The 13,477-nt window shown below is 47.1% G+C and overlaps 3 protein-coding genes across 3 annotated transcripts; 2 read left to right on the forward strand and 1 right to left on the reverse strand.

The window, feature by feature from the left end:
* Positions 1–284: 284 nt before the first annotated feature.
* Positions 285–500, forward strand: EV420DRAFT_1217733 (uncharacterized protein; the record flags this gene model as incomplete). The annotated part of the gene is made up of 1 exon (XM_060466427.1): positions 285–500. A coding segment is annotated over one exon (216 nt), but the record flags the coding sequence as incomplete, so codon positions are not given.
* Positions 501–879: 379 nt separating this feature from the next.
* Positions 880–1,314, forward strand: EV420DRAFT_1280535 (uncharacterized protein; the record flags this gene model as incomplete). Its single annotated transcript, XM_060468208.1, has 1 exon — positions 880–1,314. One exon carries the CDS (start codon positions 880–882, stop codon positions 1,312–1,314), a length of 435 nt encoding a protein of 144 aa, XP_060322677.1.
* A 6,457-nt stretch (positions 1,315–7,771) lies between these two features.
* On the reverse strand, positions 7,772–10,330 carry EV420DRAFT_1651841 (uncharacterized protein; the record flags this gene model as incomplete). The annotated part of the gene is made up of 12 exons (XM_060478592.1): positions 7,772–8,051; positions 8,099–8,340; positions 8,412–8,467; positions 8,522–8,576; positions 8,627–8,683; positions 9,177–9,230; positions 9,279–9,411; positions 9,589–9,788; positions 9,847–9,871; positions 9,923–10,164; positions 10,214–10,230; positions 10,279–10,330. The coding sequence occupies 12 exons, from the start codon at positions 10,328–10,330 to the stop codon at positions 7,772–7,774; spliced, it is 1,413 nt and encodes a 470-aa protein (XP_060322678.1).
* Between the last annotated feature and the right edge of the window lie 3,147 nt (positions 10,331–13,477).

Genomic DNA, 13,477 nt, shown 5'->3' on the forward strand with positions numbered 1-13,477 from the left:
CCCGTACGATTTTTTTCAGACCCAGGCAATGAGCGGGAGGGCAGGAATTTCAGTGCTGTCCGAGCCAGTGCTCAAACCACCCATTTGTGGGGTGGCTGTGTTTTCATATGAGCTGCTCTTTTGCCTCAAACAGCTGCATTGGCAATCTGCATTGATTTTGCAATTTGCTCCACTGCTAAGCAGCATTGTAATTTGACCAAATTCTACAGCATGGCCTGCACTTCCACCGATGTTGCAAGATTTTCATTACTACAGGTGTTTGCAATGATTTCAACCTTCCATGACAGCATGCCATGATTCATTACATGCAGCATATCATAGAATTTGGCATCCCTAATGGCCTTTGCTCTTCGATAACTGAATCACATCACATCACTGCAGTCAAAAAGCCATGGCGACATTCAAATCATTATAATGCTCTGAGTCAAATGCTACTCACTAATCAATGGCTGGACAAGCTCAATGCTTTGTGTTTGGAGCTGGTCCACAATGGTCTAATCCCTCCGACTCATACACCTCCACCAGATCCATTCGAGACTGGAGATGAAGACAGTGGCCCTGTTGATGATGAGCACCTCTTGGCATGTGTCTATCAGGTGCAAACACGAGGTTCATGTTTTCTCATCTGCTAATGTATCTCTGAGGCTGACTCTTGCTTTAGAGTGTGGTTATCTGAGAGATATTGATGCACTTGCACAATACATCTAGCAGCCACTATTGCTAGAGCTAACTTGCCGCTTTCTTTATGAGCAGCTGTATGATACTCCTGCAGATGCTATCGATATCGACACATGCTCGTTTATCACTTCCAACATCTATGTATATCATTCAGCAGTTGCATGCTTTTATGCTCCGAGTGATATGTCTGGTATTCGTGGTATGCATCATGAGCGAATTCACTCAATGCCATCATGGTATGGACATGTCCGCCAAGATTGCACTTTAGTGGTGGAGAATGAGGATCAGGCTGGATTGCAGGGAATGAGTGTGGTTCGTATTCTTTTGTTCTTTTCTTTTATTCATGATGGTACCGAATATCCTTGTGCACTGGTGCACTGGTTCAAGAAACATGGACAACGCCCTGATGTGACAACAGGAATGTGGGTTGTCAAGCCAGATTATCAGGGGAGGAATCAGTGCCCATGGATTAGCATAATTCATCTTGATTCTTTGGTCCATGGGGCACATCTTCTTCCAGTCTTCGGACCAAGGCCTATGCCTCTTAACTTCCACTACTTGTACTCTCTAGATTCTTTCCAAGCTTTCTATGTAAATAAGTATATTGATCATCATGCCAATGAAGTTGTATTTTAAAAGACATTTTATAGAAGATGTTGAGCCTATCTAATTGTATACTCAGAAATTGCAAGGCCTTTGCAGAAAAGTCAATTTTGGCAATAAAAGAAATTGTGCTGAAGTAGATTCAAACTTGGGACTGCACCAAATACAGGTGAAAAAAACACATCAAAGCCATTCAACCATACCAGACTGTATACAAGTATATTGTCCATAACTAAGTCAGATACGCATGACTCTGCATAACAGGAAATCTCATATACCTGCCACACTGGCTATACTCACCACATGGATGTGAACTTACTGATGAAAGCAATCTGATGAGAATGTTACTGAAAGTGACTGTAAATGGTGCACATCCAATGGCAGGCATCGATTAACTTTAATACCGATTAGCATGTACTCCGAAGGGAGAATGTCAAGCACTTACCATGATCCACCAGTAGTACACAATCATTGACCACCAATTCCTCCAGCAAATCCTTCAACAGATCCACTAACACCCTAACCAGCTCCATCTGTGCCCTGTAGCACCTTTTCACCCTCAGCTTCTTTAATCTCCCGAATGATATCACCCATGGACTCGCTATCAGCACTTCAACCACTCTCACACTTCCCTCCATGTTCACCTCCAGCTTCTCAATCTCCAGTGGTTCCGTCGTCTGCCCCATAAGCACCACTGGATATGGTGGCACCGTAATCACACCCAATGCCAACTTCTGTTGGAGTTATGAGGTAGGTGCTCAGATGTGGTAACAGAAGGCAGGCTCAAGAGAAAAGGAGTGAGCAACGCTGAATAAGACAATGTTGTGTCAATCTCAGCATGTTGATAAAAAGCTATGTATTATATACCTGAATAAGACAACATTGTGTCACTACAATATGATAAGTATGTTACCAGGGCGAATATACATAGAAGTACTCACATCTCAGTGTGTTGGTAAAAAGCTGAGATGTGAGGCTGTGCATCGCAAAACGAAAAAGGTGAGAAATATCAAATACATGTCCATGTGCATCTTGTACCACTACTACTATGTCTAACACTCTCCCTCGAGATGTACACAGCTTGTTTACACAACACCCAGCGCTTTCATAAACTTTTTGAACTTTGAGCAAGCCAATGGTTTCGTGAGAACATCAGCAATCATGTTGTCAGTTGGGCAGTACTGCAACTCAACGTGGCCTTGCTCAATGGTTTGCTGGATGGAATGGTAATGGATTCCAATATGCTTTGTATGTTCATGGAATACTGAATCCTTGGCAATAGAGAGGGCATTTTGACTGTCAGAATAGAGACCAGTGGGGTTTGATGGATAGATGGAAGGGTTTGCGATGAAGGTGGAGAGCATGGAAAGGAGCTTGTGCAGCCAGATCATGTTCTTTGATGCTGGTGTCAGCCCAATGTATTCCAATTCACCAGTGGAGACAGTAACAATTGGCTGTTTCCTTGATGTCCACATGATGGCACCCTGACCCATGAATAGCACAAATCCGGACATAGATTTCTGCCCGGGCTGGTTAGCATATGCTGCATCATGATAGCCCTTAGGGTTGATATCAGGGCCACCAATTACGAGCTGTTGGTCACGCATACCCTTGAGATAGCGAAGGACTCGAAATCCGGCCTTCAGGTGAGTTGAATGCGGTTCCTCTACAAATTGTGAGAGCGCTGAGACCGAATAACTGATTTCAGGATGAGATCCGACTGTGACATACATGAGGGAGCCCAGGAGCTCATGGTAGAGTGCCTTCTCATGCAGCATAACCGGTTCCATGGATATAGAAGGTGAGTTTAGGTTCAAATCAAGATTTGCTTCCATTGGTGTCATGAATGGGGCCATTTCCTCAACGCCAAATCATTTTGCAATCTGGTCAATGTATGCAGGTTGCCCAATACTGATGGTGTGTTTCTTCCAGTCCCAAGTGATGTGCATACCCAGCAGCCAGTGAATAGGCCCGAGATCAACTAGCTCAAAATGAGAGCCAATTTCTCGTTTGAATCGGTTTGACCCCTCTTGGGAGTTTGCTATAATGGTAAAGTCATCCATAGCAACTGCGACGATGGTGTATTTGGTTGCTGACTTGATCCGATAGAAGATGGTCTCATCCGCGTTGCTGACTGTGAACCCAAGAGATATCATTGTTGACTTTAGGGTCTGGTACCAGCCTCGGCCTGCTTGTTTTGTGCCATATAGACACTTGAGTAGCTTGGCACAGACATTCTGGCCCTTGGGGTGTTCCGGGATTTCGAAGAATTCTTCGTATCTGTTCAGGAACTTGATGTAGATTTCCTCAGTGATATTGGCATGCAGGTATGCGTTTTTGATATCTGCTTGATCAATTATTGCATCGTGAGAGGCAGCCATGGACAGTAGGATGCGGAGAGTAGGGAGGCGGACAACCGGGGCATAAGTGTCAAAGTAGTCAACACCTTGAATTTGAGTGAATCCTTCAGCTACAAAACGTGACTTGGCCTTTTCAGGCTCACCAATCTCATTCCGTTTGACCTGGTAAACGAACCTCATGTCCACGATATTTGCATTCGTGGGAACGTCTTCTCTTTTCATCACCTTCCATGCCTTCTTCTTCTCACACTGCCTCACTTCTGTGAGCATCGACTCATGCCATTCCCCTTCATCAGGACCACTCAGTGCCTCTTTCATAGTCACTGGTTCAACATCTGCTATCATGGCATAGTTTACCAGCAAGGAGCCCAATGGCTCTTCATCATCATCTGAGTCTGACTCATCTTCAGGCATGTTTGCTGCTATTCCAGCAGTGGTGGGGTGTTTGCATAGGTCTGGGAGTGTGAGCTGGCCTGGTTTTGGAGCTGCAGAGCGCTTGGGTCAGCTTGGCTGAGGGGTAGGATCAGACTCTATGTCTGTGAGTGGAGATTCTGGATGTTCTGGGTGAGTTTCAGTGAGATTTTCTGGTTTGTCTGGTTGATTTTCAGTGGGCTGAGGGACTGTAGATGACTTTGGAGCCTGAGAAGAGTCGATATCTTCATCCTCCCCCTCAACGACAAATGGTTCTGGAGTCAGGTCTTCCTTATTAAAGTAAACATCATGTTCAATGGTGACCCTTCACTTTCTGGGCCAGTAAATCCTCCAGCCTTTGGCTTCAGTATCAATTCTCACAAAGCGAGCCTCAATAGCATGTTCCCCCAGCTTTTCCAGTGTCTTTACTCGAACCCAGCAACAACATCCCCATGGACAAAGGCCAGAGATGTTGGGCTTTCTGCCGGTTGCCATCTCAAACAGGGTTTTCCCTGATGGTATTGCTTTCATTGGAGTGTGGTTGTAGACCCATTCAGCATGCCAGTGAGCTTCAGCCCATAGATATTTTGGTAATCCTGAACTGATTAGGAATGCTCTTGTCATGTCCATCAGATACCCATTGGAACATTTGGCAATTCCATTTGACTGTGGGGAATCATGTACAGTAAGGTGATACTCTGTTCTCTTTGATTTGAGGTGCTGAGTGAACTCTTTGCTTAGGAATTCTCCCCCTCGATCCATACCCAGAATCTTTATGACTTCGACACCTTGCTGGACCTTGATCCAGATTTCATAGCGCTTGTACAACCCAAAGATACCTGATTTCTTTGATAGGTACTCGGATTTTGACTCATGAGTGTGTAGGTCATGGTATGTGCAGGCATAGCATGCTCCTCCAAGTGATACGACAGACATCAGGCCCATCAAGTCTCCAATAACCTTGTCACCAGTGTTCTTGACATACTCATATTGGCCCTGCTTGGGGAATGGTTTGCATTTCACTTTGGCCTTCACACAGGTCTCGCAAAATTCCGGTTTGGAGTCCAGATCAAGCTCAATTCCCTCGATATGGCCATCAATATACATGCGGCAGAGGGTGGCATGGCTTCAGTGAGCACAGATATTGTGTAGCTCAGTGATGTTCACCTTGAGCTTACCTGCCGCCATAGCGACATCTGGTTTTGCTCCTGTGGTCTGGCGTGTACCTGGGGTTGAGATGATGTATAAGCCTCTGGCTTTGGGGATCTTGGCTATGATCTTAGCATTGGGTCATGGTGTCCAGATATACATGGTATGGTCAGTGAGTTCAATGTGGATGGGAAATCTGACGTGGCTGACATGTGATAGGGATATGAGGGTGTATGCCATTTTCAGTGCATGGTACACATTCCAAAATCTCACAATAGTGGGCTTCTGACCTTCACCCATAGGTAATGATAATTGAAGGTCCCTTTTACCTACTGCATAGAAGACTTCTCTGTTTGCAGCTTTGATGGGCTTCAGGTCAATGTTGGAGTAATTTTTGAATCTTCAGTGTTTGGGTGAGTATGTTTTCGAAGCTCCACAATCAGCTATTGCTGTAACTTCTTCTCCCCTTGCTACATGAGCATCACCCTTGGCCTTGTAGTCCAATGTGCACATTAAGGCCACATTTAGGTCATTGTTGTCATCAGCTATGACCACAATAATGTGCTCATCATCACTTTCGTCAATGGCTGCTGATGCTGACTCCTTTGCCTTCCCTTTTCCTTTAGCCTTGTTCTTTTTCAAAGCTGGGCCCTGACCTTCCTTTCCACCACCCTCGCTCCAACAGTCCACAATGAGATGACTGGTTCTTCCACATGCCGGGTTCGTGCATTTAAGGTGGGATCTGTCTGGCTTTTTCTTTGACTTTCCTCTGGAGCCCTGACCTTTCCCCTTGTTCTGTCATTGTGCAGACATTGCCACATTCTCAGCTGTGGCCTTTGATGCTACTTCTTCATCCCATTCTTCTTGCAGTGCTGCAACAAGGATGTCCAACATGAGGGGCTTTTGAGTAAATTTGCTGGCAGTGGAGAGGGTGTGGCAGATGTGGTCATAGGAAGGTGGGAGTGATTTTTGGATCATTGAGGTGTACTGATTGTCCTTGATTTTCAGGCCTATGCCCTCAATACATTTGCAGAGAATCTTCATCTCACCAAGGTGTTCTCACATGTTGCCTTCATCAGGGCAGGACATGTTACTGAGTCGGGTAAGGAGGTGTTCGCATATGAGATCGCCCTTGCCAGTCATGACAGCAATGAGCTTTTTCCAGATGAGAGCAGCTGTTGCTTCGCCCTTGATCTCATTGAAGGTAGAGTCAGAGATGGATTCATAAATGATGGTGCACATCTTTGCCTCTTTCTGCTCATACTCTTCAAGCTTATCCTCCAGCTTCTCCAGGTCATCATCCGAGAGGGGGTGCAAAAATGCAGTGTCAGTTGACCAGTAAAATTTTCCCTTGTGCTCAACTGGGTGAGGGGGTACACGAGCAGTTCCTCATAGGTGTTGGCCTAGACCCTTGTCCAGAAACTTGTTGGTGAGTTTTTCTTCGAATGCTACCCAGTTTGATCCATCATCTGTGAGCTTTGTTGTGCTGACTAGCTTTATGGCAGTTGTCATTGACATGCTGGTAGTGGGGCCCATAACCTGTTGGAGTTATGAGGTAGGTGCTCAGACATGGTAACAGAAGGCAGGCTCGAGAGAAAAGGAGTGAGCGATGCTGAATAAGACAACATTGTGTCAATCTCAGCATGTTGGTAAAAAGCTATGTATTATATACCTGAATAAGTAGAGAAAACCAAGGGTATGGTGGGTTTTGCCGGGTACTGGACCCTTACCCAGCAGGTATGGGTACGGGTTGCCTTTGCTGGATGGTGGCTGTACCTGTGCCATGATCCTGGGCTTTTTCAAGGGTATTTTCATCATAGATCACCTGTAAATGATTGATTAGATCGAAATAAACAATTTCGGATGCCATCAAAAAATGTGTGACTGCGCCATGACTCCGACCCATGCTGAAACCCATGCAGGTCCCAGGTATGGGTCAGCTGGGTATGGGTATGGGTTGGCTTCATGGCACCCATGGGTTACCCGTGGTGAACCCTATGAATAAGACAATGTTGTGTCACTACAATATGATAAGTATGTTACCAGGGCGAATATATGTAGAAGTACTCACATCTCAGCATGTTGGTAAAAAGCTGAGATGTGAGGCTGTGCATCGCAAAATGAAAAAGGCAAGAAATATCAAATATGTGTCCATGTGCATCTTGTACCACTACTACTATGTCTAACAACTTCTTCATCCCCTGAAACATCAACAAGATACCCAAGAGACCTGGGAGGCTGTCGAAGTGGACGTAATCCAGGTGGAGAGAGGTTATCTGAGATGCTATAGCAGCGAGTGTGTGCTCGAACGATGGTGTGCATTAGTGTATGTTGGGATTTGGCAATCTGGCATCATGCCGAAGTTGCTTATTAAGGTAGAAGTCGTAGGAAAAGCATGGAAAGTTCTAGTAAAAGTACATTTAGTATAAAAGTAGGTACTGTAGCGTAGATCCTCATGCGTTTGCAGAGCTCAGCCAAGCGCAATACTATTGGCTTGCTACCGCGCATGTGACACTGGGAACGAACCGATACCCCGTTTTCCAACAGTGTACGCATGAAGGGTTCCTCCATCAGAGGGCACGTATTTCTAGGGAGGTTAAGTTCGGCAGCGAGGCGGGGATGGTAGGCAGAGCAGGGTCATGTGATACCCGTTGTTTATCATGCGCTGTCTTCCATAAGAGCTCATCGATGAGGTCGTTCATCATCATAAAGTCTCCCTCCGAGTTGTCCTTGTCGCGAAACCCACATTCCGCTTCGATCCATAGGGACTTGACCAAATCGCCGACATATGGGAGGAGAGGAAGGAACTGTCTGGCCGAGTTGGGCCGGGATGGATGTCCGATGGTTATCCTGTTGAAGAGGTGTGTGTGTGAGGGAGGGAAGAACGTTTTGTAGACGAGGGTGCAAGAGGCGAGGGTGTTAGGGTCGTGTGCATGTCGATGATGAGGTCGGTTAGTTCGGGTGGGACATACATGGTCGATAGGTCAGATTGGTGTCTCAGTGCGCCGTCCTGAGACAGGTGCTGGTATATCGTGAAGATATACTTCACCGTAACGGACCCTTGGCGCAACCCATTCGCGCATCTGGTGATTGAGCGACCTGCCCTTGCATGCATCCCGCACGCTTCCTGCACACATCGCTGTTTAATTATAGAACACTACCTATCCACAACCCTCTGCCTATCCTCGACCATCGATACCATCCCCGCACCATCTGCATACCTCCCATCCTCTCTCCACCCCTCGCATCGACCCCGCATGACATCCCTGAACCTGCCATCAGCCCTCTCTCGTAGCAAAACACCGAACAGATCGACGTACCTCTCCCTTCTTTTCGCGTCGACTTCATTCCTGCACCAGAGGCATACTCGTGTCCCTAAATATGAAACGATTAGCTGACGAAAATGCGAGGAAACTCAAGCGTACCTTTTTCAAGGACTTGGCCTTGTGAACTACTCCATTGTTGCTACCTTTGTGCAGTGGCTAAGCAAACATGAGGACGATGCACACGGGAAAGGGCAGTCCTCTCGTTCTTTGGCGGAAAATCAGTAAGGGATCACAAAGCAGCAGCATAAGGACAAATACCTTTCCTTCCGCAGTCCTCTCCGGTACCCTTCAAGCTACTGTCCAGATTCAAGCCTAGCAATACCCGTTAGTAGACGACTGTGAGGAAATGTCTTCAACGTACCGTTCAATATCATGCTCTCTCCTTCTCGCAGCATTGGACTATGCGAATCCGAGTCAAGAAAGCTTAAAACACAATATCTGGTTAGTAGACGCCGGCAGGGAAAAAGCTCATACGTACCATTCAATGCCATTGTTGTCTCTCCGCGGCAACATTCCGTACAAACCAACACTCAGTGTATGAAGGTCGACAGTCTTGAGGCACCTTCAACGACCAGTTATGTGCAACCTTGAGCCTGGTAACCAACAACAATCAGTCTCCTAGCTCAATGGTGAGGGAGAATGAACATACCTTCAGCAATATGATATGCGAGTAGTCCACCGGCTTGTCATTGATAGCCTTGACCTTGTAAGAGTTAGCAGCGAGTAGGGGGAAAAAATAAATAAAACGCACCATCGAACCTTTTCCCTGTAACACGAGGCGTCGACCTAAGCCGAGAGCGAGTAAACGAGCGGAGGGAGAAGAGAGGAGACGGGAAGCGAAGCGAAGTGGTGGGAGAATGGAGTTGGGAGAAATTCTCCCCAGCCTTTATATGTGGAAATTTCTGCGGAGATGTAATGTCAGTAAAGTGCACAGACGGCATTCGGTGAACATAATAACAAACTCGCCCATTTGTTTCCGAAATCAAATGTTAATTGATCACTTTCGCACCAACTGAAATGTTGACTTGATTGTCGCAGTTCTTGCCCGAGGTTACTCATACGGCATTAGCGGAGAGGTGTCTTCAGTGTTGACAGTATCTACACTCGAAGCATTTGCCATTTGATGTTCGGTGCTTGTGCGGGACATCGGATAAATTGATTGCAACTTGGAACTTTCAAATGCCATCGTGATGTCGCCTATACGATGCCATTTCCTGGAATCGGCATCTATTCCAAAATAGAGGATGCGCTTGGCTGACATCTGCTCAGCGTGATGTGGAGATTTGGGAAGAGGAGACAGAGGCCGAATGAAACAGTACTGGTGAAGCAGAGAGTGTGGACCTCCTGTTATGCATATAGTCAGCAATGTGGACACCAACGGAGAGAAAGACGTACCCGATGATCCTTGAACACAATTTTCCTTGATGATTTTCTGTGTCTTCTTCCGCTTCCCGTGGATGCGCCGTGATAGGTATACTATTAGACACGCTGCTGAACGTCTGGAGGCGAGAGCGTGTAACAGTGATCAAGTCCCTACGCCAAGATGGATGCGACAGCGCAGTGATCTTGCTTCGTATCTGGCTGAAATCTTCGCGACGACAGCCAGGTTTGATCTCGAAGGACGTATGGATGAACACCTGCCTGTAAGTTAGCAAACAAGTCGAAACGAAAAAGGAGGCAACATACCGATAACAAATCAACACCTGACCGTCAGTTCTTTCAATCGGGTATTCTGCGTTCCTCGCACACACTTCCTGTTAGCACTACACATCCAGTCCTCTCTACACCTCTATAGGCTCTCATATATGCTCTTGACGAAGTCGAATACCGTCTCATATTGTCCTGTAGGGTACTTGGAGAGGTGCAACCATAGAGTATGTGTGTTGATTATTATGGTCCGGGAGGTTGACGCGTGCTAGGAGAAGCCTGAAGCCATCAGAATCAAGAGTTTGTTTTACTGTAGATGAGGGTAGGCATGAAGAATTATGGATGGGAGCCGGCGAAGGACAATAGAACCGAGAGCAAACTGCCAAATGGGCCGGAATGTGAGTTTTGGACAAAAAGACACGTGCCGGACGACAGAGTAAACGCCTATCGTAACGATATGTCAGATTTAGGCAAGTCAAACGAATACAACGCGTACCACAGATGGTGCGGAAGAGACAGAGACGCGTCACATGCTCGTCGCTAGCACTTGATTAAGTACTTTGTGCGACGATGCACAATGGCGTCTTCCAAATAAGCATTAATAGCAGCCTTGGGGGCCACCCACTCACTTCGCTATTCGCAAAGAACCAATCATCTTGATGATCGAGCCTTTTCCCAACCCCGTCCTGCTGCTCCTCTACTGCTGAGTTGCACCCCATAGCACTCTTTCTCACCATGCTCCGCATCCCACCCCTCGCCTATAACCCCTGCAACAAACTCTACCGTCATCACTGAATGCGAGAACGGCAACCTCGACTGCTTGGGCTCTAACGTGCCATGCACGTTCGCTGGGACCGTATACGGCGCACCAGGATCTGCTTGTCATCGGAGGATGCATCTGCTTACAGGTGTTGAGGGATACTCGAAGGAGATGTCGATGAAGTAGTGGATGGGGACCTATTGTTATGCATATAATCAGCACTATTTACATTGACAGAGAGAAAGACGTACCCCGTAGTCCTTGATATGATCCTTTCTGTGTCCTCTTCTGCCTCCAGTGCATACACCGTGATCAATCTACTGCTATCCGTAGCTACAGGGCGAATACCCGCTGCTGGACATCCATTTAATGTTAATCGAGTCCAAGACCGAGACATGATGGATGTGACAGCGCAGCGAAGATCTTGGATTCCACAGCAGGAGTAACCGATTTTGCTTCGTGTCTGGATGGAGATTATGACGATGGGAGCCAGGTTCAATTTGAATTTGCGGGATGTACGTGTCGGGTCAACACATATTGCTTGCGGGTTAACAAGAAAGTCGAAGCAAACACCGAAATAGCTTTCCTATGTGCTTAGCAATATGCACTCCTCTTTGTAGAACGACAAGATGTCGTTTGAAGCTGCATCCGCACAGAAGAATGTTATGCACGATCAAGATATAACGATTCTTGCTAGCCCACCCAGTTTCCGTGAAACGCACAGAAACATCGGGACAGCAGAGACCTTTGGCAGAGAGACATCCACGCATGCCGACACGCTTGACAGTGATGGCATTGACTGCTCCTTATCCTCGGCGGCGATAGCGATTTGACTTCAGGGAAAGGGGAGGGGTTACGTACGGAATCGAAGGAGATCGCCTTTGGCTTGTGCATGTCAATGGATTTTCTTGTGTCGACCTAGTCTTGTGACCAAACTGTATAAGAAGGCGAGCTGTCGATATACAATGCGAGAAAGGCAACGTCGACTCAAGAGCGCAATACACGTTCGCCGGAGCCATGGATAGCATGTCAGTCTCCAGCAAGATCCCCTTGTTATTGGTGGTCGACATTGTTTGGCGGTGTTGAGTGTAGTAGAGGATTGGGAAATAGCCCAAGAGGCAGACACCAAATGAGGATGTGTTGATGAAGTAGGCAATGTGGAGCTAGAAATAACTGTTGGCTTAGAACAAGGATAGATGGTCAAGGCAGACGTACGCAGAGGTCTTTGGGTATGATTTCCTTCATAATTCTCTGCCTCGTCCTGCCTCCGTTGTAAGCACCGCAATAGGTATGCGTTCCACGGCTATCTGTGGTTGTTGGGCAAATACTCGTTGTTACACGTCGAGAGAGGGTGCAATGGTGATTTCACAAGACCAGCATACGATGGATGCGCGAGTGCGGCAAGAATGGTAGGGACAAATGATTTGCGTCATGTATGGGTGTGGATTATAGCCACGAGAGCCATGTTTGTTGTCGAAGGACGTACTGATGAACACCTGCCTGTGAATTAGCAAGGAAATCAAAGCGAAAGAGGAAGGAACGCACCGATAACGAATCGATACTGAACACCCTCCTATTTCCCATCCGCGGCCCAGCTCTTTCCACGTTCCTCGCATGAACGCCTCCAGGCTCGCACCACACACCGATTATCGTCTCTACACCCGCATACACGCCCTTGACAAAGTCAAACGCGGTCTCATATACCGCCCTTCAGGGTATCTCCAGCGAAATGACGCAAATGTGGAGAGAAGATGTGTATGGGTATCGATTATTGTGAGTTGACATGTGCTGAGAGAAGCCAGAAATCATCAGGCCGTGAGGAGGGAGAGAGCTCTTTCTCTTGTTAGTTTCTGCCCATCCGGGTGATGGAGGTGGACGCGAAGGATGTATGTGGGTGTGAGAGACGTTCCAAGAAGCAAGTCAAAGAATAGTCCTGAAATGGAAGTTCCGGACAAGAACCTCCAATTTTCGTACAAGCCTGCAGCGATTTTTCCTTTTCACTTCGACGCCTCCATCTGACTTTGGAATTCTCTCCAGCAATGCCGACGCTAGCAACATCACTATGGTCGCCGACAAATTTTACGAAACATAAAATTTTAGACCAGATGAAAGCAGAGTGCGGTAGGATGGGCTCGAGGGGCACAGGGACATGCAATTGGAGGAAGGGTAGGTGTGGTGATGCCCTCCCAGGGTTCTCGGGTGCTTTGGCGACGACTGCGGGGCTAAAGAGGTCGACGCGAGGCTGAGGTGATTATGGCACCGTGACGTCCGATGGCGGTTTCAGAGTAAGTGAGAGTGGAGGTGAGCACGGTGGGACGCTTGGAAGTGGTTGAGCTGCCGATTACGAGTACGTGGGTGATGTGAGGGTCGAGAGGTGCAATAGGATGCAGATAGAACTGGTGAGCGTTATGTATGGAATCGAAGGAGACCGTCTTTGGTTTGCGCGTGTCGACGGATTTTCTTGTGTTGACCTAAACGAAATGGACCACATCTAAAATGATGAGTATGAGACTTGGAAAAAGGTAAGAAGCTGACGCACCAGG

Source organism: Desarmillaria tabescens (assembly GCF_030435595.1).
Source record: "Desarmillaria tabescens strain CCBAS 213 chromosome Unknown EV420scaffold_106, whole genome shotgun sequence".
Classification (NCBI taxonomy): domain Eukaryota; kingdom Fungi; phylum Basidiomycota; class Agaricomycetes; order Agaricales; family Physalacriaceae; genus Desarmillaria; species Desarmillaria tabescens.